The 23150-nt window shown below is 42.8% G+C and overlaps 3 protein-coding genes across 3 annotated transcripts; 1 reads left to right on the top strand and 2 right to left on the bottom strand.

Moving 5' to 3' along the window:
* Nucleotides 1-1307: 1307 nt before the first annotated feature.
* LOC125519679 (cysteine-rich receptor-like protein kinase 10) lies at nucleotides 1308-4577 on the bottom strand. The gene is made up of 7 exons (XM_048684409.2): nucleotides 3712-4577; nucleotides 3299-3412; nucleotides 2942-3126; nucleotides 2501-2711; nucleotides 2071-2311; nucleotides 1830-1980; nucleotides 1308-1740 (listed from the first exon to the last, which is right to left on the bottom strand). Exons 1-7 carry the CDS (start codon nucleotides 4502-4504, stop codon nucleotides 1438-1440), a joined length of 1998 nt encoding a protein of 665 aa, XP_048540366.1. The 5' UTR covers nucleotides 4505-4577; the 3' UTR covers nucleotides 1308-1437.
* A 2025-nt stretch (nucleotides 4578-6602) lies between these two features.
* Nucleotides 6603-9929, bottom strand: LOC125519680 (cysteine-rich receptor-like protein kinase 10). Its single transcript, XM_048684410.2, has 7 exons — nucleotides 9081-9929; nucleotides 8878-8985; nucleotides 8557-8738; nucleotides 7807-8017; nucleotides 7368-7605; nucleotides 7124-7274; nucleotides 6603-7017 (listed from the first exon to the last, which is right to left on the bottom strand). The coding sequence occupies exons 1-7, from the start codon at nucleotides 9850-9852 to the stop codon at nucleotides 6715-6717; spliced, it is 1965 nt and encodes a 654-aa protein (XP_048540367.2). The 5' UTR covers nucleotides 9853-9929; the 3' UTR covers nucleotides 6603-6714.
* Nucleotides 9930-17174: 7245 nt separating this feature from the next.
* Nucleotides 17175-18964, top strand: LOC147958023 (uncharacterized). The gene has a single exon (XM_087535357.1). The coding sequence runs from the start codon at nucleotides 17616-17618 to the stop codon at nucleotides 18045-18047; it is 432 nt and encodes a 143-aa protein (XP_087391483.1). The 5' UTR covers nucleotides 17175-17615; the 3' UTR covers nucleotides 18048-18964.
* The last annotated feature ends 4186 nt before the right edge of the window (nucleotides 18965-23150 follow it).

Genomic DNA, 23150 nt, shown 5'->3' with positions numbered 1-23150 from the left:
CTGGACAAATTTGCTAGCTAGTTGGGGTTAAGGAGCAACACCGCTTATTCTTATTTACACTTTTTTCACATTCGTGTAGTGTAAAAAACGTCATAAACATTATGGGACGGAGGGAGTAAATCCAGGGGCGGAATTGGGCCAGGGGCAGCTGGGGGGCTATAGTCCCCAGCTGTGGCCCAACTAGTGTTGTACATCTAGTAGGAATTTTGGTCAGATTTGTAGCCCTATAGAGGCCCAGCCATAGGCGTGCTAACACAGCCCCATGCCTCAGCCCACACAGCTTCTCAACCCAACCGAGCCCCCATCACGCACGAATCGCCGAAGGGAATCGATCGCTAGTGTTTCCATTTTCTAGGGCAAAAAATCGATCGCTAGCGTTTTCATCTCTCGCCTGATGCCGTTCGTGCGCCGCCCCACGCGTTTCCCTGCTCGACAGACCGGACGCCCGGAGCTCGGACTTTCCAGATCATCTCGCTTTGTATCTTGGTTCATCTCGCATCATCGGAGCAGCCCTCCTATTTTGTCATCCTGTTCTGCTCCATCTCCGTGACTGGTTGATGGGTGATTTAGGTAATCTCTCTTGTTTCTCGTATCAACTAATCGCCCATAGTTCCTTTGTATGAGCCGAATCAATGGGGTGGTGGTGTTAAATTGAAGTCAATTTCTCTTTCTCTCTTTCGCCTTCTTTGTAAATACTCTGTTAAACAAAAATCAATAAAATGAGTTCAACCCGCCGTAGTTCCCTCAAAAAAAAAATTTTGAAGTCAATTTTTATTTGTTAATAAGAAAAAAAATAGAAACTCAAGATGTGTGGTATTTGGCCTTTTTTTGAGGTATTTTTTTCAAGGTAGTGTTCATTAGCGTTATTTATAACCGTTTAGTTTTAGCCCTAGGCTTCGTGGTGGTGGTGTCGGGGAAATGATTTGATAGGATGATGATATGGACTGTTTCATCCAGTGTATTGACTGACTTGCACTTGGATTGCATGAATTAATTTTGGAATGAACGCTGCACCATTCTTGTTGATTTGGATTCTTTACGACGCGTTATGCTGTCGAAATTTCTAGCCACGACTTGTCCAAATTTTGGCCTTGTTTGTAATAAAGCCAAAACTTTTGGGTCTTGATTCACATATCGGAGGAGGTCGATAATAGTTTTTAGAATTAATATTTTGATCCATTCGCACATATCTGAGGAGGTTGATAATAGTTTTTAGAATTAATATTTTGATCCATTCGCACTATATTTCTACGAAAGCTTATAACAAACACAATTATGGTTTTGATTGACTACTTCCACACTGCAAATGCACTTCAATCCTATATGATTTAGAGAAGCAATTGTGCTTACATAACCCTCAAAATTATGTGGTGTACAACGTGTACTATACCACTGATTCTGCATTGGCTCAGTGAAAAAACACATGACACAGAAAAACTATCTAGGAGTTGCTACAGATATGGTTATATCATTAACACTGTAGGAGTGGGTAGCAAAGGAATCCTCTTCATCGCCTACCCTTAGGTTGAAATATGCCGGGTGCTTTGGCCCCCGCAGGAGCATTGTCTTGCTGCTTAGCATTGCAGTAACATCCAACATGTTCGGTCGATCAGCCGCATTCTCTTGCACACATAGTAGTCCGACGTTGATGCACCTCATCATTTCTGCTGGGTGAGACTTGGGAGTCAATGACGCATCAACAATATCAATCCAGTTTCCCTCATCCCATAACTGCCAAGACTATATGCAATTTCACCATATAGTTAGGTACAATACTATAGGTTAATAAAGCATTTAACTTCATGTTATATGGGTGTTTATGAACTCACATATCCGAGGAGGTTGATGAAACCTCCACATTGATGGCTACCAGAATTCCTTTTCCCACTAAGGATCTCAAGAATTAAGACACCAAAGCTGAATACATCGGATTTGATGGAGAATAGGCCCTCGGAGGCATACTCCGGAGCCATGTAACCACTAAAATGATGCAATATATACGTCAAGTTACTATATGGCTGACTAGTATATGTAAATATTTGTACGCGATCTAATTGATATAGAACTTACTAAGTACCAACCACTCTTCTTGTGGTGTCTTCTTCCGTGTTATTTGAGCTAAATATTTTTGCTAGGCCGAAATCTGAAATTTTAGGATTCATTTCATCGTCCAAGAGAATGTTGCTTGGTTTAAGATCTCGATGTATCACACGCAAACGAGAGTGCTTATGTAGGTAAAGAAGTCCTTCTGCTATTCCTTCAATTATTGCAAGACGTTTGTTCCAATCCAATAAAGCTTTTCTACATTCATCTGCACATGATCTAAATGTTAATACATGGAGAGAAAAACATGTAAATGATAAAATTTGCACACTCAAATTTCAAGAGAGTGCAATTACGCACATAGGATTTCTAAAGAATATATAGTAACATATTTTCTATCATGTTTCAAGCATCATTGTTAAACAATATATATAAATATGGGAATGCAAATATGTACCAAATATGTAGAAGTCCAAACTTTTGTTTGGCAAGTATTCATAGACCAATATTTTTTCCTCTCCTTGGGAGCAACATCCCAAGAGTCTAACCAAATTTCTATGTTGAAGTTTGGCTATGAGCTGAACTTCATTTTTGAACTCTAAGACACCTTGTCCTGAATGTGAAGCAAGTCTCTTGACTGCTATCTCCAATCCTTGAAGAAAATGACCCTAGGGAAACAAAGATGATATTATGCCTCAATCGTGTTACATTATGGTGCACAATTTAATTCAAAACTACCAAGTAATGAGTACAAGGAAATTAATCACAATTTCAATCAATATTCCTCCACAGTTTCAAATAATTGTATGAAAAAATCAAATACATACAGCATATTCTTGTTTCTCTTGATTAGAGAATGCGTGAGGATTATACAAAGTATGATATATCATGTATGTACCTTATATACAGGGCCAAATCCTCCTTCTCCAAGTTTATTTTCTTCGGAAAAGTTACTTGTAGCTTCCAATATCTCGTGAAAATCATAAACTGTAAAGCCGGATAATCCTGCTTCCATATCCCATACTAGTTCTTGATCTCCTTCTTGCAACTTGTAACTACGTTTTTCTCGTAGTATCTTTGCACCTGAAAAATTGGGAATTGACCCAATATGCGACCCCCTTAATCAAATCTCTTTATATTTACCACATGCATGGAGTATGTGGTGAGCAACCTCCAAGCAATCAAAAATCTCTTTATATTTAGCGGAGTACTACTACATAGTACGTAGTAGCATTTCAGAAACTAATTTACCCACCATTTTTGTTCTTTCTTCCTCTGAGGCGACGACAGTAGACAGTGACGCAGAAAGCAACCAGTGCTAGTGGAGCAGCTACAGATATAGCAATTACCCAAGGCTGCGTTCCATGACCTTTAAAATTCGACATCCACAAATTATCGTACGGAGCAAAATAAATGAATGAATCTATTGTCAAAGCAAAATAAATGAATCTACACTCTAAAATACGTCTACATCCATCCATCCATATGTAGTCTTTAGTAAAATTTCTTAAAAGACTTATACTTAGAAAATGGAGGGAGTAGCTAATTACTGATAGCATGCCAACTAAATCAAGATTGGAACCACCACCAGCAAATGAATTTGTAACCTTTCAATTGTGTTTGTGCAACGACGTATGGATGGAGACAGAAACCAAAGTGTACTCTTGCCTGTGGGAGGAGCCGGAGCGTTGGACGATGGACTGATCCGCCGCATGGGATGATCGAAGAACATGAAAGTCTCGAACCTGACGTTGCAACGCAGCACGAAGATCCGTCCTCCCAGGCGCACAGACGTGGTGGCGTTGACCATGCCGATGAGCCGCTGGAGGCACGCCTGGCAGTCGCTGGCGGACAGGTCCGGCGTGCACTGCGCTAGAGAGTAGAGCGTCGGGGCAGAATCCATGACCACGGTGGCGTACCGCCTCGTCGCGTTGGCGGCTGCGTCCTCGGACGTGGCGGTCAGCAGCTCGTGGACGCCGGCGGCGATGACACCGGCGACGCCGGAGATGTTCCCCGTGTTCCACGCCTGGAAGAGAGTGCCGTTCCCGGTGAGACTGGCCGCTGGGTTGAGGAAGCCATCGTCGCCGGAGAAGCCGAGCACGCAGCCTGGTCTCTGGTCGTCTTCGTACTCGTAGTAGACGGTGGCGGCCTTGTCGCTGGGGCATGTCCGCTGCGCGTGCTGGAAGGAGGCGGCGACGCAGTCCCTGCATGCGGTGTCGTTGGCGAAGTCGCCCCGGCAGAGCGCGAGCGCGTGCACTGCGTCTGGGGATTGGCCGGCAGTGGCGGCAGCGAAGAGCTGCGGGGAGGATGAGGCGTTGGCGGGGAGGGTGGAGGCGAGGGCGGCGAGGTTGGACTCGTAGGTGCCGTTGGCTACGTAGCTGCCGCCGCTGCCACAGAGCTGTGCCGTTGCAGTCGCCGGCAGCGGCATGAGCAGGAGGAGGAGCAGCAGGACGCCCAGCATGCTAGCTACCTAACCGCGGCACGGCCGGCCGCTCGATTTCTCCTTGTCCTAACTGCCTTGCTTGCTTGTTGCTTTCAGCGATCAGACCAACAGTCCATAGATTAGAAGCCGTAAATCATCGGTGCCACCTGTTTACTTCATTAATATTGTTTATTTATTTAGCAACTAAACTTCTTTTCCTCAAAAAAATCAGCGACTAAACTTTTCCGGTGTTTTGTAAATATCCACATGCTTATCATTGTTTCTTTCTGGTGTCATCAAAATGATATATTTTTAATTACATTGGCAATGTCGGTTTTTCATTTATGTGCCATGTTTAGATATGTACATTATGACCACGTGCCATATGTGGTAAGCAATTTAAATTAATTTTTAAAAAATATGTACATTGTGAAACAGTGGGAAGGACGTGAACATCAAAGGGAGATTAATGGGAAAAGGACACCTAGAACGTGATCATGGAGCTCGTCCTACATTTCGCATTTTTGCATAAGAAAACTGTTTAGGAAATTAAACTCAATTAGCCTTTCCCCCAAAGCTTATTATTTCAGGAATTATAGCTTTCCCCCCTCAAACCGACCCATACTAACCCAAATTTTCTTTAAATAACATTGTGTTGCTTTCAGTATCAGTCCGACAATCCGTAGATTAGAAACGTTCAATCATCCGCGTCACATGTTTCTTGGACTTCCCTAAAAAACCTGTTTCTTGGATGAAATAATTCTTCACGGTGTAATGCTTCATCGTACAAATTCTTTTTACGGACTGGGTTTACAAGATTAGGTGGAATTCAGGGGTGTCCACACGAAAAATCGGACCGAATAGAACAATGACTTAGTCCAAATGTCAATTCTCGATGTCACCTTCTTTAGTACTCTCAAGAATGAAAATTTCCATGGAAATTAATCCAACAGAACTTTCAAAAGTCAAGTCGTGGCTGTCGTGGAAGAATCGTTTTTTTCTTCTCTTAAATCTCTAACTAAAGAAAAGGAGAAAAAAAAACAGAATATCTACCAGATCAGCCAAAGTTTCTATCAATTGGTCACCATCTTCTGGAAAAGAAGATACAAGTGTTCGGTATCTGCATACTCTTCCTATATGGTCCAAATCATGTCTACATCAGCTAAAGAGAAACAAAACCATGCCTTTGGGACACCATGCATAACTATGCGTCTGCCGACTGATCTTTTTAAAAAATCGGCCGGGTTGCGAGCCACTAGATCTAGCGTTATCAAGCGGCTGAACAACGTCGATCACCATTGCAATAGAGCTAATGCTACAGAAACATTTGTGGCATAGGTAGTGTTGCAGAAACATTTGCAACGGAGATTATGTTAAAAAAATTGAAATAGAGATCATGCAGAAACGTCTGCAGTTTTTTTTGCAACATGGTCATAGTGCATAATTATTTTGCAACAGAGATCATGTTGCAAAACATCATATTGTGTTGCAACAAAGGTCATGTTGCTTCTGCAATAGAAATCATGTTGCATGAACTATTGCTGCGGCAACACCGACGGTTGTGGTTGAGCTCGATGGGGCGGCAGCCATGGACGCCGTTGCTCCTACAGGACGGTGTCGGTGTTGAACGGCGGGCGACCCTATGTCAGCGGATTGCTTCGTTTGGTGGTGTAGTAGTGGTGTGTCAGCGCCGCTGCGCCGAGCGCGGTAGCGATCATGAACCCCGTCGCCCTTTGCACCGCCTGCCGTCGAGGCGCCAAACCACCGTCGTCCACATCGCTCCAGGCAACCAAAATTAGTGCTTGGTCTCACAACTACGTACAAGAACACCGATCAGTGATCACGGGAGTAAGGGGAGATCGAGAGGCTCAGACTGACAAACAAATCCACCCGTCACGTTAGAGGTTTGCTTCATTGTGAAAGAACTTAAGGAGATTCACACGGAAGAAGATGGTTCAGTGGTGGAGAAACGCGTGGATGCTATTTTGCTGGGAATAAGGATGGATGAGCCACACATGGGACACACGTCACGTGCTAGAGGCGGCGGACACCCGCACCTAGATCGGCGGAGTGGTCAGAATCATTTCCCATATCATAAACAAACAATTAATCTAGGTAAAAGTATGCAAAAATATAATGAAGGACTATACACCAATTAGGAAGGGCGGCTTAAACTTATAAATTGTACAAGAGTTGTAGTATCATCAATATAGACTGCGACATATAAACCATGTAACACGAACAAAATATTATCTAGGAAGTGTGGCTGATATGGTCATATCATTAATACTACATGACTCTGTAGCAGTCGATGTCTCTTCATTTCCTACCCTCACATTGAAATATGCCGGCTGCTTAGGCTCATCGATGATCATAGCCTCATTGCTTAGCATAGCTATAACATCAGCCATAGTTGGTCGATCGGCTGCATTCTCTTGTACGCACAATAGTGCTATGTTAATGCACCTCATCATCTTTGTCGAGTGACTTTTGGAAAACGACGATGAACTAACGAGATCAATCCACCTTCCCTCATCCCATAATTGCCATGCCTGTTTGCAAATTGGAGGTTGTGTTATAACTTCTAATTCCTAAGTAATTGAAAATTGTACAACAAATTAAAAAAATGCATGCTTAAGTTTCTGTATAGAATCTCACATATCCAAGAAGATTGATGAAATCTCCATATTGTTGGTTTCCAGAATTCCGTTTTCCACTAAGGATCTCAAAGATAATAACACCAAAGCTGAAGACGTCGGATTTGATAGAGAAGACACCCTGTGAAGCATACTCAGGGGCCATGTAGCCACTAAAATTGTATATGACACATGTAAAAGTTAGTGCGTATTGTTCAAATGTAAGATAAATACTTATGAGATGATTTTATTTATATGAAACTTACTATGTACCAACCACTCTTGTTGTTGTGTTTCCTTCGGTGTTTGAGCTAAATATTTTTGCTAGCCCAAAATCTGAAATTTTTGGATTCATTTCACTGTCCAACAGAATGTTGCTAGGTTTCAGATCTCGATGTATGACACGCAACCGGGAGTGCTTATGTAGGTAAAGCAGTCCATGTGCTATTCCTTCGATTATCGCTACAAGTTTCGACCATTCCAGTAATTCTCTTCTTTTTTCATCTGCACGTCAATTAGATATCAGTATAACAGGGGGAATAGACAAGGTAAATGATCATATTCTTTACAGGCCAGTTACCTAGGGAATACAAACTATATATACTCATGGGGCTAGCAGTAACAAAATGTCGAGTCAATTTCTAGTCACTCTAATCCGTGAGAAAAAAAAGCATGTAAACTCAATTAAGAAATGCAAATGCATACCAAAGATGAAGAAATCCAAGCTTTTGTTTGGCAAGTATTCATACACCAATATTTTCTCCTCGTCTTGATAGCAACATCCCAAAAGCCTAACCAAATTGCTGTGCTGGAGTTTGGCTATGAGCTGGACTTCATTTTTGAACTCTGTGAAACCTTGACCAGAATGTGAAGCAAGTCGCTTAACTGCTATCTCTAGTCCATCAGTAAGCTTGCCCTGGGAAAAATATGTATTCAAAAGTTAGGCTCTACCCTCCTCATGTAAATTATGCTTCCATCCTGGTCATGTTGAGCTGTTAGTTTTCCCCCCTTCTGTTAGCATTTGCTGGCTTTGTTCGCCTGTAGTATTGTAATTTGGTTGTCTTTTCAATGTGAATGAAACAGGCGTTTTGCCCTGTGGGTTAAAAAGCTTCTAATCTATTCTCAAAACAAAAGAGCCTCTAATCTGCTTCTCAATTCCAAATTGCCAGCTGGAGGTTGGTCACAAAATGTGGGCTTATAAATTATTTCGTTCCCACAATAATTATAATTCATATAGACTAACTAAATACTCCCTCCCTTCACAAATATAAGATGTTTTGGATATTTCAGTATGAAGTTATATATGAACTACATACAGACTGAAAGGAGTAAACAAACACACTAAAACATGTCTATATAGATCCGAGTCACAAAAAAATTTAGAACATCTTATATTTGTGGACCGAGGGAGTAGTTCCCAATAAATAAGGAAATCATATAAGCATACAAATTTACCTTGTAGACAGGGCCAAAGCCACCTTGTCCAAGTTTGTTTTCTTCTGAAAAATTATTTGTGGCCTCTAGTAGCTGTTCAAAATCAAACACCATGAACTCTGAATTCCCCCCTTGCCAAACCAGTTGTTCGTCTCCTTCCAAATCTTGAGAACGCCTTGATCCTTGTAATGTCAGCAGTGTACCTAGATGTATGATTGAGAATAAGGGAAATTAATCCCTCACGTTTAGTCGTATCTGACACTATGATTAACTAGAAGTAATTCAAATAATGGAATGGAACATCGTTTCAGCACTTAATTAATTAATTAGTTAGTGGAGTACCTTTTTTTTGCTTTGTGAGATGACGAGAGTACAGGATGAAGAAGAGAAATGCTGCCGCCGCTAGAGGTACTAAAACTATGGCAATTATCCACAGCTTGCTCATGCGCCCTGATATGAAAGCATGTTAGCTCTGAATTAGTCTTCTACAAGTTCTTAATTAATTCTTGGCATAACTAGAAGAATCAACAAGGGTATAGGCTTACTCTTGTGTTCGGTTGGAGTCGGAGCCGGCGGCCCGAGGCTTACCATAGGCTGACCTTGGTAGAACGGAGACGCCTCATACCTGAAGTAGCACCGTATGACGCCCATCTGTCCTCCCATGCGCAGGGACGTGGTGGAGTTGATCAAGCCGAGGAGATGATTCAGGCATGCCAGGCAGTCCCCGGTGGACAGGTCCGGCGTGCACTGCGCCAACGAGTACACCATTGGGAAGGTCCTGCCGCTGTCCATGACGCCCGTGGCGAACCGCCTCGGTGTCGCGCTGGCCGCCTTCTCCACGGTCTCCACCAGCAGCTCGCGGATGAGGCCGGCGACGAGGGGCACGTCGCCGGTGACGTTCTTGACGTTCCACCTCTCAAAGGGAGGGTCGCCACCGTTTTCATCTCCCGTACTATTGGTGTATATTGAGGGAGCAAGGATGTCGTTGAAGCTGTAGAGGAGGATAAAATCGCCATAGTAGGAGACCACCTTGTAGCACCCCAGGCCCGGTGGCGTGGCGTTCCGCACCAAGTCGAACCTGTTGGCGATGCTCTGGGAGCAGGCGGTGTCGTTGAGAATGTCACCACGGCAGAGCGCGAGCGCGTAGACGATGTCAGGGGCTTGGCCGACGGTGGCGGTGGCGAAGTGTACCGGGGAGGAGGAGGTTTTGTTGGGGAGGGTGGCGGCGAGGACCTTAACGTTGTCGCAGAACGCATCGGCGGCCGCCTCCTGGAACGGCGTGAGGCAGCTGAGCAAGAGCAGCAGGATGATCGCCATGCCTAGCTAGAACTGCCTGCTGTTGTTCTTGTCTCGGTCCAGGTGATGAACTCAGCCCGTGGCACATACAGTACTTATCAGCAAGTTACCTGGAAAAAGGAATAGTAGACCATTTTTTTCAGCTTATTTCTGGCCAGCCCATTTCAGTTGGTCAGTATTAGTATGACTAGTCAACACCTAACTTTGGAATCTAATTTTTCTTCTTATTCCGTAGAGAGTTCTTTTTTCTGTTGTTTCGGAATTTGTAGAGAGTTTAGTTAGCCCGTGTTTGGCGCTACTTGTGCGTTGTGTCTATACGCTATACAGAATCGAGCTTCTTTGAAGTGATTCAGCTTAAATATTTCTATCAAGAAGCTAAGGCAAAATTGCTGACAGTGCTAGGCAGTTTTTTTTTTCATATATGGGTTTTCAGTTTTTGAAGCAATATATATATAATCAAAGGCTACCAAAGAATTCTTATGCATTTCTCGCAAAAAAAGAGAGATTCTTATTGCAAACAATACGTGCAGATCTTTTGTGAAGTCTCCATTTTCTCCCGTTTTTACTTTTGGAAATCGATACATGTCATCATCTGTTTTCATTTTTGGAAATCGATACATGTCATCATCTGTTTTCATTTTTGGAAATCGATACATGTCATTATCAATATCTGGTGCCCCCCCCCCCCCCCCCCCCGTCCGGAATTATTTGTCGAAGAAATGAATTTATCTGAACGTATTTTTAGTTTGAAATATATCCATTTCTGCGACAGGTAATTCGGGGCGGAGGGAGTACTCACTTAAATGTAGGAGCAAGTATTGATGTTGAATTTTAAGTTTTCCACATGACGTCTTGACTCAGGCACTTAACTGTTGACGTATTAAGAGTCAAGTCTTTGTCTCTATTGTGACTTGTCTCCAGCACCACTGCGTGTCCGCCAGGTCAAGTAATTATCGGGTCACCATCAGCGATGACTTGACTTCCAATAGACTAAGACTGATGCCACCTAGCTCGTGTTCTTCAAAATTAAGGTTCATTTGCAACTACTGGCTGGGAGAAGGATTCAAATTGGTCACCATCAGTATCGTGTCCTCCGGTGGGGTTTGTTCAACTTAATGTTAATGCTTTTTTTGACCATGATTTACTCAAGGGTACGATTAGGGCTGTCTTAAGATATGGCAAAGGTAGATTTATTGCTGGGAAAATTGTAAGATTGACTGGTGCGCGGATATACTGATGGCTGAAGCTCTGGCCTTAAAATTCGGTCTATCGCTGGCGCAAAGGACGAGTACAACCGCATTATAACAAAATTGGATAGCATGGAGGTGATTGATACCATGAAGGAAGAAGGACGATTGTCGGGGGCTGCGGCGGCAGTTTTTGATGATTGTTTTCATTTTGCTTGTGATTTTCCTATTTGTAGATTCGAGCACTGAAATGAAGAAGCAAATAAAGTTGCTCACAAACTTGCAATTGGCTAGATTTCCTTTCATTTCTGATTGGTTCGAGGAGACAAAAAGTGAAATTGTACCAATCCTCATAAACGATGTGATGGATATTTCTAATGAATACAACTATTTTTTTTAAATGTCCTTCATGCTACTAGCAGTGTACACCTCACAGCTGTTACACCGTACTCTATCACCTAGATAATGTTTGTTTCTAGCTAATGGAAAATGAGCTCCCAGTGTGTTTATTTTAGAGTGAATTTCATTTTTTGCCCCTAGATTTCACATTTGTGACAATATTTACTCTATTTAGAAAAAAAACATTATGAATCAGTTTAGCCAAGCTGGTACCACAAATTACCTCGTTTTTTTCGTCTCAGTGCTAACTAAGCATGCCATGTTGTCGGTTTATTTCGACTTCTGGTTTTCTCCTGGTCCAGGGCGGTAGCGGATATTTAACAGGCTAGACCGGGCAGCTATTGGTGCTCTGGTTCGTGCAGAACGTGCGTGTGGCCTCGTGGGCCTAAAGTAGTTGGGCAGTTGGCTAGGCTGCGCTGCTGTGGCTACTGTTTCGGCCCAGTGAACAGTGCCCTTTTTAATTCCATTTAATTTGAACTAGAGAGTTAATGTGGCTCAAAAATTGCCATTCCAAATCCAAATATCACATATACTTCCACAAAAATAGTTGGGTATCGTAAATTATAGGAAAAATATTTGCAGCACCAATGCAGTTTTTAAAATCCGTTTTCGATAGGCATTAATATGGACGTTAAATAAATCCCTAAATGAATTAGGGTTTATTAAATAGCAAAATTAATCCCTGGAAATTTCCAAAATGCATGTAAATCATGAAATGCATATGCATGGTTTGTGAGCATCTATATTCAAAAAGAATTTGTGATGTGACACCATGATCAATCTATGGTTGTTTATTCAGCCTTGGTTACTACTATAGTAACTTTTATCTTTACCCACAAAAAAACTTTAATCGTTACTACGACTAGACTATGCCTATTGGTCTTGCCCCCTCTTCTCCATTGTTTGCAACATAAGCTATGATATAGTCAGACAACTTTGACTCCGCCTGACATGTCTAGCTCCTCCTAGTAGTACCCCCCTCCTGCTGTGGAGTATTCCTGCATTTTCTCCAAATATTCGGAGTCTAAATTTATAGTAGATGAGTAATGTAATTCTAAAAAAAACAGATGAGTAATGTATGCTCTAACACTACTACTGGGGCCAAAGGGCCACGACAATGCATTTTGCAAATATCTTGTAGGAGTCAAGTCTTAGTTAATTTCATGTGATCATCGGACTTCATGAGCTGTTAGAACCTCTCATGGTTCCTATTCTGCCATGATCGTCGATCTTTCCCAGCTCGGGAAGTAACAAGTCACAATTCAATACACTCTATAGAGGTGCGCTACTTTACCCATGATTGTTAACTTAGCCTTTATGTCAGGAAATTAAATAATTAAGGAAATTTGCACTCGGCCTCTACTACAACCTCACTGCTGAGTTCCTCCTCCTCCTGTGTCATACCATGGATTGCTCTAAGCTCATGGCTTTGTGCCATGGCTATTCCAGACTCGTGACATGGCCATCAAACAGTGATTGTGCTCTCTTGGGTCCAATTGTGCTATTTGGGTACTGTTGAGGCACTGTACTATTTTCCTGAGCTTGTTGAGGTGGTATTTGAGGGTTGATATGGCTCTGTGCATTGTGCTTGTGCTTGTTGTATTGGCTTGGTTCCATAGCTTGGGAAATTCCCAATTTCCAGGATTATAAGCTATTATTCATGTCCATATGGTCATGTTTATGTTTTATTTGTGCATCCTAGGGTCACTTGCTCTCTCTTTGGCTTGTTAGTATGCTAATTATGACATGTTTAACTCGTAATTGTCTAAGTTCACTGACATGGCATGATGTACTTGCGTAGCACTCTTGGTAAGTTAAAGACGGTAAGGAAACCATTCATTCCACGCTCTGTTTTTTTTACTTTCACGCATGGATAACTTGGAGGGGGTCATCTACTTCGACTCTTGATCGGCAGATCGTCTTAGAGAAATTCTCGTGCTGGGAGGTATAACCTAGCTGTGGGAATTGTCGCGCTTCACGAACTTCTTACGGCTTCCGCAACTCTGCTAGTTTGTGAGCTTGATCGTTACCCGCCATCTTAATAGTTGTCCTGGCCGTGATCGTGTAGCATATTTTTTGTTGTTGCGTGACACGTTACCCAGGGCCGTCTCCAGAAATTTGGGGCCCTGGTGCGAAATGCGGAATGGAGCCCTAAAATTTTGAATATTCTTATGATACTATCGAAGCATACTCTCATTTATCGATATAACTTCAGATACATGTTACTTCGTATAAACTTAGAAATATATCAAATACAATTCTAAAGAAAACTGAATAAATGTAATACTAAAGCAATAATCTGATCTCCCGATCTACCAAAAAGCATCATCCGTCTAGTATTTCTTGAACGAAATCGTCAATTATATCTTCGTAATACCTTCCACAAACAATTTGGCTGCATAGCAGAAGATGACATGAACAAAATTAATAAACCTGTGCACATGTACACAAAAGATGGAAATGATAAAATTACATAATGGTTCAATATATTATTTGTGAAGATGAATTGATAAGAAAAACATAATTGTTCAATATTCTGTATACACCTTAACATAATTATCTATCAGAAAAGAATAGTCTACAGCAGTAAAAAAATTGAGGGTGTCTAAATTAGTAAATTATAAGTAGGTTTAGTAAAAAAAAGATGGAGCACTAGGGCCCATGCAATTTCCTGCAAGCCTAGTGCGTTGTTACATTGAGAAAAATAGCTACCCACAAAGAAAATGAGGAAATAGTTGCCACCTGTCCTACGTCGTGTGCATGTAGACCGAACAGATCTTTTTGTTTTTGAGAAATTAGATTTTTTTTGAGGCAATTGAGAAAATAGATCGGCCAGATTGAGTTCGCCCGGAAATTTGCACTCGTGGGCCTCCACTTGTTTAACATTTTTTATATACTTGTTCAACATTTTTTTCAAATATTTGTTCAACATTTCTTAAAATACTTCTTCAACATTTTTCAAATACTTGTTCAACATTTTTTCAAATGCTTGCTCAACATTTTTATATACATGATCAACATTATTTCAAATGTTTTTTGAAGAGTTTTTATTTGTAATATATATATTTAGAATATTTTAAAGTATAAACAAAAGTACAAAGGAACACAGAAAACGTAAAAAAAATAGGGAAAACAGGTTGTGTCTTCCCGCGCTCGTGGGCCGGCCTAGCTCGCCCACGCTTCAGTGAGAGCTTTGCTGTCGGCTCGCGTGAAGCGAGAAATAGGGGCTCCAGGCTAACAGGGCCCAGACAGCAAGGCTAAGCCACTACTTGTTGTTCTGATGGGCCTATAAGCGAAAATTCGGCCAGATTTTGGGGGCCCTGCGGAGCGCACAGCTCGCACAAGCCCATGGACGGCCCTGACGTTACCCTACAATTATACCTCGGTCTACCGGGACTGGTTGGGTGATGCAGTCATTGGCGCCTCTTATATTATGGAGGCGCTGATCTAGACCCCGTGGCTGATGCCAGACTAGGAGTGGAAGGAAGTGGCTTCTGTTGTTCCTACCAAGGTTTGTGTGTTGTGATGTACACGATTGGTCGTGTCCTTGAGCCATGGATGCTAAGGTTGTTGCCTCAGATGCCGGTCCGCATAGTTGACTCTCCCGGTGGGCATCATGTCGACGGCGGTGGCATGCCTCTTGGTCGTGTGGGCGGCAAGGGGTGTAGTGGTGGGTTGCTCGCGCTTGGTTTTTTGTTGGTACTGGTGATGTCCAGATCCAAAGCTGGAGGTCTATGCACATCGTAGTTGTCATGGATGCCTCGTGCTGACACCGATCGATGAGCCGCTGAGCGAAACCTCCACGCTTTGTGCCGATGGCGGCGATGCCTACGGGCGCCGCCCTCGTCTCAAGGACGTCGTTCTGGTTCTCCTCTCTTTGTCAGGGCTCCAGATGAAGACCCTTTTTCTGTCCAGACTGGGTTGGGGCGGCGCTTCACATTGTTTTCCCTCCTAATGATGGCGTCGTGGAGTTTGGGTGTCTTAGGGTGTGGCATGGTGTTGTCTGCCTTTGTTCTTTTCACAACATAGTAGCGTGCGTTTTATGTTATACGGTTAACCCGGAATCTGTTTTCTAAGAGGGTCATCCTACTACTTTGTATTGTTTAAAGGTGTACTTTGATTTGTGCTTTATCTAAAAAGGGTGCAAGCCTGTTTAGGTGAGAGATGGGGTTAGATTAGATGTATGCATCATATAGACATAGTATTAAAAACTGCACCAAACCGGCGGTCCGACCGAAAAAATTGAAAGCCGGCGTCTTGAAAAGTCATTTAAGAAATTAATAGGGCATCAACGAGAAATCAAAGATCTGACCTGCTTGAGGTAAGGCATGCTAAAGGCCCCCTAATCAACTAGGCTAGTAATACTTTTGATTTATTAATGGTTTTCATCCAATATCATGTGTATTCATTTGATGTGTGGTCAAAAATTGAAAATACACTTTAATCTTTTTTTTGGCAAATGAACCGATGAACTGGAGGTTTGATCAGAAAAATCTCATCCGACGATGGCCTCATCCGTTCGGTTTTTCAAACTATGACTATCGTGGCAAAATGGACACAGTTGACCTCGAGACGGAAGTATTTCACAAACTGAATTGTTGGTGAAAATATCGTGGCAAAATGGACTGACCAGCCCCAGTTTGCTCTCTCTACTGGCTGGGGCTTCCTCCTGACATAGGGGCGCTACACTACACTGTGTAACGCCTGGATGTTAGGCGTTGCATTAATTGATTATAGTGCCCGCCGTCACGAAGCCATCATGTGGGTGACAGTGACCACATGGCAGTTAGTTCGCCGAGTCTTGCATGTAAGCCGAGTGTTTTCCATGAAATAAACCGAGTGTTTTTTGGCCTGAGTGTAGTTTTCCATGAAATAAACCGAGTGTTCTTTGGGCCGAGTGTTTTCCATGAAATAAGCCGACTGCCCTATGTAAGCTGAGTGTAGTTTTGCTGATACTACTTGGCTTACACAATAATGTACACTCGGCTTACAGACGGCAACATGTTATTTTTCGTTGGGCATACACATGGATACATCTGCGCTTGAGTCAACTTGGATGATCACAAACTATATATTTTTAAATTCTAGCACAAAACTCCACGCGACCAAGTTCTTGTTTATTGGATGAAGCAGCGCATGCCGCTTTGACTCCTCGTGCCATCATCAAGGAAGCACTTGTGCAGCTGTGCGCCTACTAGATTGGTCAGCATGGACGGTGCAAGGTGCCACCATTGGTGCATGGCAGGTCGCATCTAATGCTCCTACTCGATTGGCCGGCATGGACGGTGCCAAGATGCGACCATTGGTGCATGGAAGCTGGTCGCATCTACCAATGCTCCTAGATCCTCTCCATCTCCCCCGCGGGCTGCGGCTTGCTCCACATAACTCTCCTCCGCCTCCAACGCTCCGAGCACCCACACCTCGCCATCGCCATTCTGCGCCATTGAGAATTTGAGATGGCAACCAACGGCCCGACCAGACGCAAGCGCAAGCGCGATGCAGAGCCCACCTCCCTCATGTCTCTCGGCGACGACATGCTCGGCGAGATCCTCATCCGCCTCCCGTCGCTGCCCTCGCTCGCCAGCGCCGCCCTCGCCAGCCCTCGGCTGTGCAGCGTTGCCTCCTCCCTTGCCGTCTACGACCGCTTCCTTTCCCGGGCTCCCTTACTGGGCTACTTCGATCATGTCGCCCCCCCCGCCCCGGCGGCGCCGTCCCCGCCTTCCACCGCGCGCTCCTCCGCCGCGACCGCCACCTCGCTGCCGTCGTCCGCCGCGGCGAGACTTCCATCTCGCGGATTTCGAGGAGTACGAGTGGCGCGTCACGGACTGCCGCCACGGCCTCGTACTCCTCAGCAGCGGCCGTTACTTGGCCGTGTTCGACCCGATCTCCCACTCGCGACTGCGCATAACCGACAACCACAAGAGCATCACCAGCAACTCGTCCCAGTTCCACTGCTTCCTCCCGGCCTGCAGTGTCAGTCCGACTTCATTCCGTGTGCTTTCTCTGGATAACCAGGGCGGCAGGTTGTTCGCACACGTCTACAGCTCCCGGACGGGCGAGTGGTGCTCCCATCCGCTGGCGCCCAAAGGCATTACTGCACCAAGGAGTGACGACCACAGGTGGCCCGTGCACGCCGGTGGGAGCATCTATTGGAGGGGGTCTAGACGACTTCGGCTCGCCTCCCTCCATGTTGGCTCCATGGAGTTCTGCCACGTCGCTCTCCCGGAGAACCTAGGCTCCGATCCGTCGTCGTGCGTCGTCGGGGAAACGGAGGACGGCACAACCTGCCTCGTGGCCATGGAAGACAGTCTCCTGCGAATGTGGTTCCGGAAGGAGGACAAGTCCTGGGAGCAGCAGTGGGAGGTGGATGCTTCGAAATGGTATTTCGTCCGAGGCCAAGTAAAGAAGGTTTGCGGTGTGACCGCCGGCGTCGTGCTGGTCTCCATGGGCACGGAGAATGGCGCCCTCCGCTATTGTGCCTTTCGCCTCAAGAACGCCCTCCAGCCTGAGTTGCAATTGGAGGCAGACTTCTTCACATCCAGTGGATGGGTGCGCCCCTATTTCATGGCATGGCCACGCCCCACCCTGAAGGTGCGCCAAAATAGTTTCTCCTCTCATTTTCTTGCTTGACTGCACTTTTATCTCTTGCAGAACATCTTTTTTCTAGCAGTGGTACTGTTTAGTAGAACATTTTGCTAACAATCACTTGTTTGTGGATTGGTCGGCACTCTTTTATTTAGCTATACTCCATTTCTTAGTTGTTGATCCAGTGACTAATCTAAATTTCAAGAAAGTGGCTAGAACCCTTCCTTAACTAACCAAGCTAATGTTACCCGGCCGGGGTATCAATATTAAGAATTGTATACAATGTAGTTTCTGTTGCCTATGAGGCAATGACCGTCTATATTTACTAAAAAATCTATTTATTGTTTTTTCAAAATTGCCCAGCTGAAGGACGAAAGTTTCTTCCCAGTCGTATCAACTACTCATTACCGACTAGTGCGGTCATTGGTGTTTTCCACTTCTCTTCACATGTTCTCTCCAAATTGTCCGATAAAAATTTACAAAATTCTCGAGTTGTTTTAGAGCAGCCCATACCATAACTGTGACCCGCGTAGCTTGGCTGACTTAGCTAGAATGGCTATGTCACAGCTTGACCTAGCCACTCTGAACCGCCGGATCATAGGTGACTGGTCCAAATCATTTCACTGTGCGTGAGCCTCAACTTTGAGTCGTTGATCTGAAATCAGACGGCTCACAACTGGCCAAGCCAGCGACACCATACACTTCAAGTAAGCGGATCCCCATCAAACTGCAACCAGTCAAACACGAAATGGCTGCAATGAAATGATATATTGCAAGTTTTGAATCGCATTTGGGAGTCTCCTATTCAGTACCTCCATCCTACAACTTATTTGAATTTTGTCTTTTGATATCTGCCGTTTTCAGGCTGGTAGCTCTAACACGAAGGAAAGTTGATACGTCTCCAACATATCTATATTTTTTTATTGTTTCATGCTATTATATTATCTAATTTGAATGTTTAATGGGCTATTTTAAATTATTTTTGAGACTAACCTATTAACCGGAGGCCCAGTGTCAGTTTCTGTTTTTTTCCCTATTTCAATGTTTCGCAGAAAAGAAATACCAAACGGAATCCAAACGGAATGAAACATTCGTGATGATCTTTCTTAGACTGAAAGTAAACCAGTAGACCTGGAGTGTAAGTCTGGAACTTCGTGAGGCAGCCACGAGATAGGGGGGCGCCCTCGTGGGCCCCACGGAGCTCCACCGACGTACTTTTTTTGCCTATATATACTCTTATACCTAAAAACATCAGGGGGCCAAGAAACCACTTTTCCATCGCCGCAACCTTCCGTACTCGTGAGATCCCATCTGGGGACCTTTTCCGACGATCTGCCGGAGGGGGAATCGATCACGGAGGGTTTCTACATCAACATTATAGCCTCTCCGATGAAGCGTGAGTAGTTTACCACAGACCTTCGGGTCCATAGTTATTAGCTAAATGGTTTCTTCTCTCTCGCTGATCTTCAATACAAAGTTCTCCTCGATGTTCTTGGAGATTTATTCGATGTAATACTATTTTTGCGGTGTGTTTGTCGAGATCCGATGAATTATGGGTTTATGAACCTGATTATCTATGAATATTATTTAGTTCTTCTCTAAATTCTTATATGCATGATTTGATATCTTTGCAAGTCTTTTCGAATTATCGGTTTAGTTTGGCCTACTAGATTGATCTTTTTTGCAATGGGAGAAGTGCTTAGCTTTGGGTTCAATCTTGCGATGTCCTTTCCCAGTGATAGTAGGGGCAGCAAGGCACGTATTGTATTGTTGTCATTGAGGATAAAAAGATGGGTTTTATATCATATTGCTTGAGTTTATCCCTCTACATCATGTCATCTTGCTTAATGTGTTACTTTGTTCTTATGAACTTAATACTCTAGATGCATGCTGGATAGCGGTCGATGTGTGGAGTAATAGTAGTAGATGCAGAATCGTTTCAATCTACTTGACACGGACGTGATGCCTATGTTCATGATCATTGCCTTAGATATCTTCATAACTATACACTTTTCTATCAATTGCTCGGCAGTAATTTGTTCACCCACCGTAATACATGTTATCATGAGAGAAGCCACTAGTGAAACCTATGGCCCCCGGGTCTCTTTCTTATCATATTGCATCTCTTTTATTGTCGCATCTCATTTACTATTTTGCAATCTTTACTTTTCAATCTATACAACAAAATATCAAAAATATTTATCTTATTATCTCTATCAGATCTCAGTTTCGCAAGTGACTGTGAAGGGATTGACAACCCCTTTATCGCGTTGGTTGCGAGGTTCTTAATTGTTTGTGCAGGTACTAGATGACTTGTGCGTTGTCTCCTACTGGATTGATACCTTGGTTCTCAAAAACTAAGGAAAATATTTACGCTATTTTGTTGCATCACCCTTTCCTTTTTAAGGGAAACCAACACATGCTCAAAAGGTAGCAGAAGTTTGAAGGATCAAGAAGCTGGTGGCTCGAAGAAGAAAACAAGCGTGAAAGATCAAGAAGCTGGCAGCTCCAAGAAGAATTAACAAGTCTAAAGCACTAAGGAACTGAATTCGTATGCATTTGGAGTCTTCAAATAGCACTACAGTAGTTGTTTTGTGGGTGTACTTTTGGTTCTGGCCTCCTGGGTTTGCACTGCTATGTTAGTTGATCCAATTTAGCCATCTCCTGGCATGAATAAGAACTTGTTAATCCATATCATGGTTTCTAGTGGTAAAGTTATGTGAGCATTCTGAAGAAAACTTGTGCTAAATTCTATCTTACGTTTCCCAAGATGAAGTGGTTCCATATTTTGTTGTCTTCCGTGCATGTTTGTGGCAAATCGACCACGAACATCAAGATTGCATGGTGACATTCTAATTCTACTAGCAAATATGCCCGTGCATTGTAGCGGGAGAAACAAACTCTCGTGCACCCCTAATGAGTTCTCACTTTTTCAATTTATACCATCGTCGATGGTGGTCACTTGTCCATCTATTTACGACAAACGTGATAAATCTCAAGGCGGTGTGTTTGGTCATCACATTTTAGCATGGACAAATTGTATAATGTAAACATGGCTAAGCAAAATTTGTAACATGAGGTTCAAAAGGAACAAAGATCATTCTCAAGGCGGTGAGTTTGGTCAGTTGCCAAGCGCCTCCAGTGTGCATGTTTTGTTGCCAACCAATTCAACACCAATATGTGCATGAATGCCACACGCTGCGCCCTCAAATCACTATTCAAACACACTCACATGTAGGTTAATTACCACACCTATGTGTTCCTTCTTTTAATTCCAATTCCTTTCGATGCCCAATTATTTAATCGAGGTCCTCTCTCTCCATTGGCACATCCAGCCATAGAATTCCTAGGCAACAACTCATTTAATTAATGGGATTTTTCCTTCATCCAATTTAATTATCCGCATATTTGTTTATTGATTCTCGAGGAGGCTCCTTGTTTTTCCAGGCAACTCACGGAAGCATTTCAATGGGCGAGAATTCATGTAAAGAGGCTAGGTGGGATTATCTAATTAGCATTGTCCTTATACTCTACATGGCTAATTGTGAGATTGAATCCCCACGCAACTATATTTTTCGGCCTACAAAAGACCGCGGAATATTTTTGGGCCAAAACAGGTAGCGGGGTTTTTTTGGGCCCAAAAATGGCAGCGAGGCGAGAGCCGGACTGAGCCCAAACGAAAGCTTGTTCTTATGTCTTGGTGGACAAGCTTTTTTGGGCCAAGGTTGGAGCATGGGAGAGCAGCGGGATATGACCCTTCTCTCCAAGAATTAGTACCACCATAAAAAGAAACCTAATCTAAAAATATATAATATAGGTGAATGTACGAGTTTTTCTATATGAGGCATGTCGCGTCAAGTTATCATGGAAACACACTGAAGAGGAACAGACGAGTAACTGGACTGGCCCACTTTAGCCGCGAGTGAGCGATTGGTAGAATCTGGTTTTGGCAACCTCATGGAAGAATCCTGACGAGTAACTACTGGATTTTCAAGTTGTTTCTTTTTTCCCCTTATTCTTTTTTCTTTTCATTTTTCCTGTTTCTTTTTTTCTCTTCCTTTTCTCCTTTTGTGTTTTCTATTTCCCTTTTGTTTTGTTTATTTCCCTTTTTAAAAAATGTTCATGATTTTAAAAAATCATAAATTTCAAAAAATATTTATGTGTTTTATAAATAGTTCAAAACTTCCGAAAAATGTTCATGTTTAAAAAATCACAAATACTAAATATGTTTTCTTATTTGTTAAGAAAATTTAAAGTGTTCACATTTTTCCAAAATTATGTTAAAGTTCGAATATTGTTGCTACTTTCAATTTTTTCCATAAATTCAGAAAATATTCAAGATTTTTTAAAATGTTCCAGCTTTCAAAAGTTTTTTGCAGATAAAATAAAAATGTTTTCCTTTTTCAAATTTTGTTCCGAGTTTCACAAAATGTTCCCATTTACAAAAAATGTTCGTTGTTTCAAAATATGTGTCGTGTATTTTGAAATATGTTCGGAATTTTCAAAAATTGTTTGAATTTAAAACTATTTGATATATTTAAAATGTTCTTGTTTTGTAAAAAAATGTCTAGAATTTCTAACGACCCAGTTGTAGTATGAAAATATATTCTTAGGTTCAACTCACTCGCTGAGGCAAACGGCTTCTGTATATCCATAGTATGACATGGGCAACGATCGTCGTCATCTATCGTTTGCAAAATATAAGGCAAATACGGACGCAACACAGACATAATCATCTGCGGATCATTGTGAAAAACATCATTTAGATAGTTTGCCTAAGTTCTCTATTGCATTGGTATTCACCCTTTTATGGATCAATCATAGACTATGGGGGTGTTTGTTTCCAGGGACTTTTTTGTGTAGGGACTAGAAAAAGTCCCTTTTAGAGACATTTTTACCAAACGGGAGGGACTTTTTAGGGAGTAAACTAGGCATTTGGGACTAAATGAAGAAGACTCTCAAGGAGAGTCTTTTTGGGACTTTTTCAACAATGCCCTTCCATGCATCCATTGGCCCGTCACCCCATGGTGTTATTTGATTGTTATTTTTCTATATATTAGGGGCAACATGGTCATTTAATAACCTCTAGGAAGGGACTAGAGACTTTTTAGTCTCTGGAAACAAACATGGAGGGACTTTTCAGGGACT

This window comes from Triticum urartu, chromosome 7A, assembly GCF_056163025.1.
Source record: "Triticum urartu cultivar PI428250 chromosome 7A, HENAU_Tu73, whole genome shotgun sequence".
NCBI lineage: Eukaryota > Viridiplantae > Streptophyta > Magnoliopsida > Poales > Poaceae > Triticum > Triticum urartu.
The sequence above is the reverse complement of the archived record's forward strand: the minus strand, read 5'-3'. Positions and strand labels throughout refer to the sequence as shown.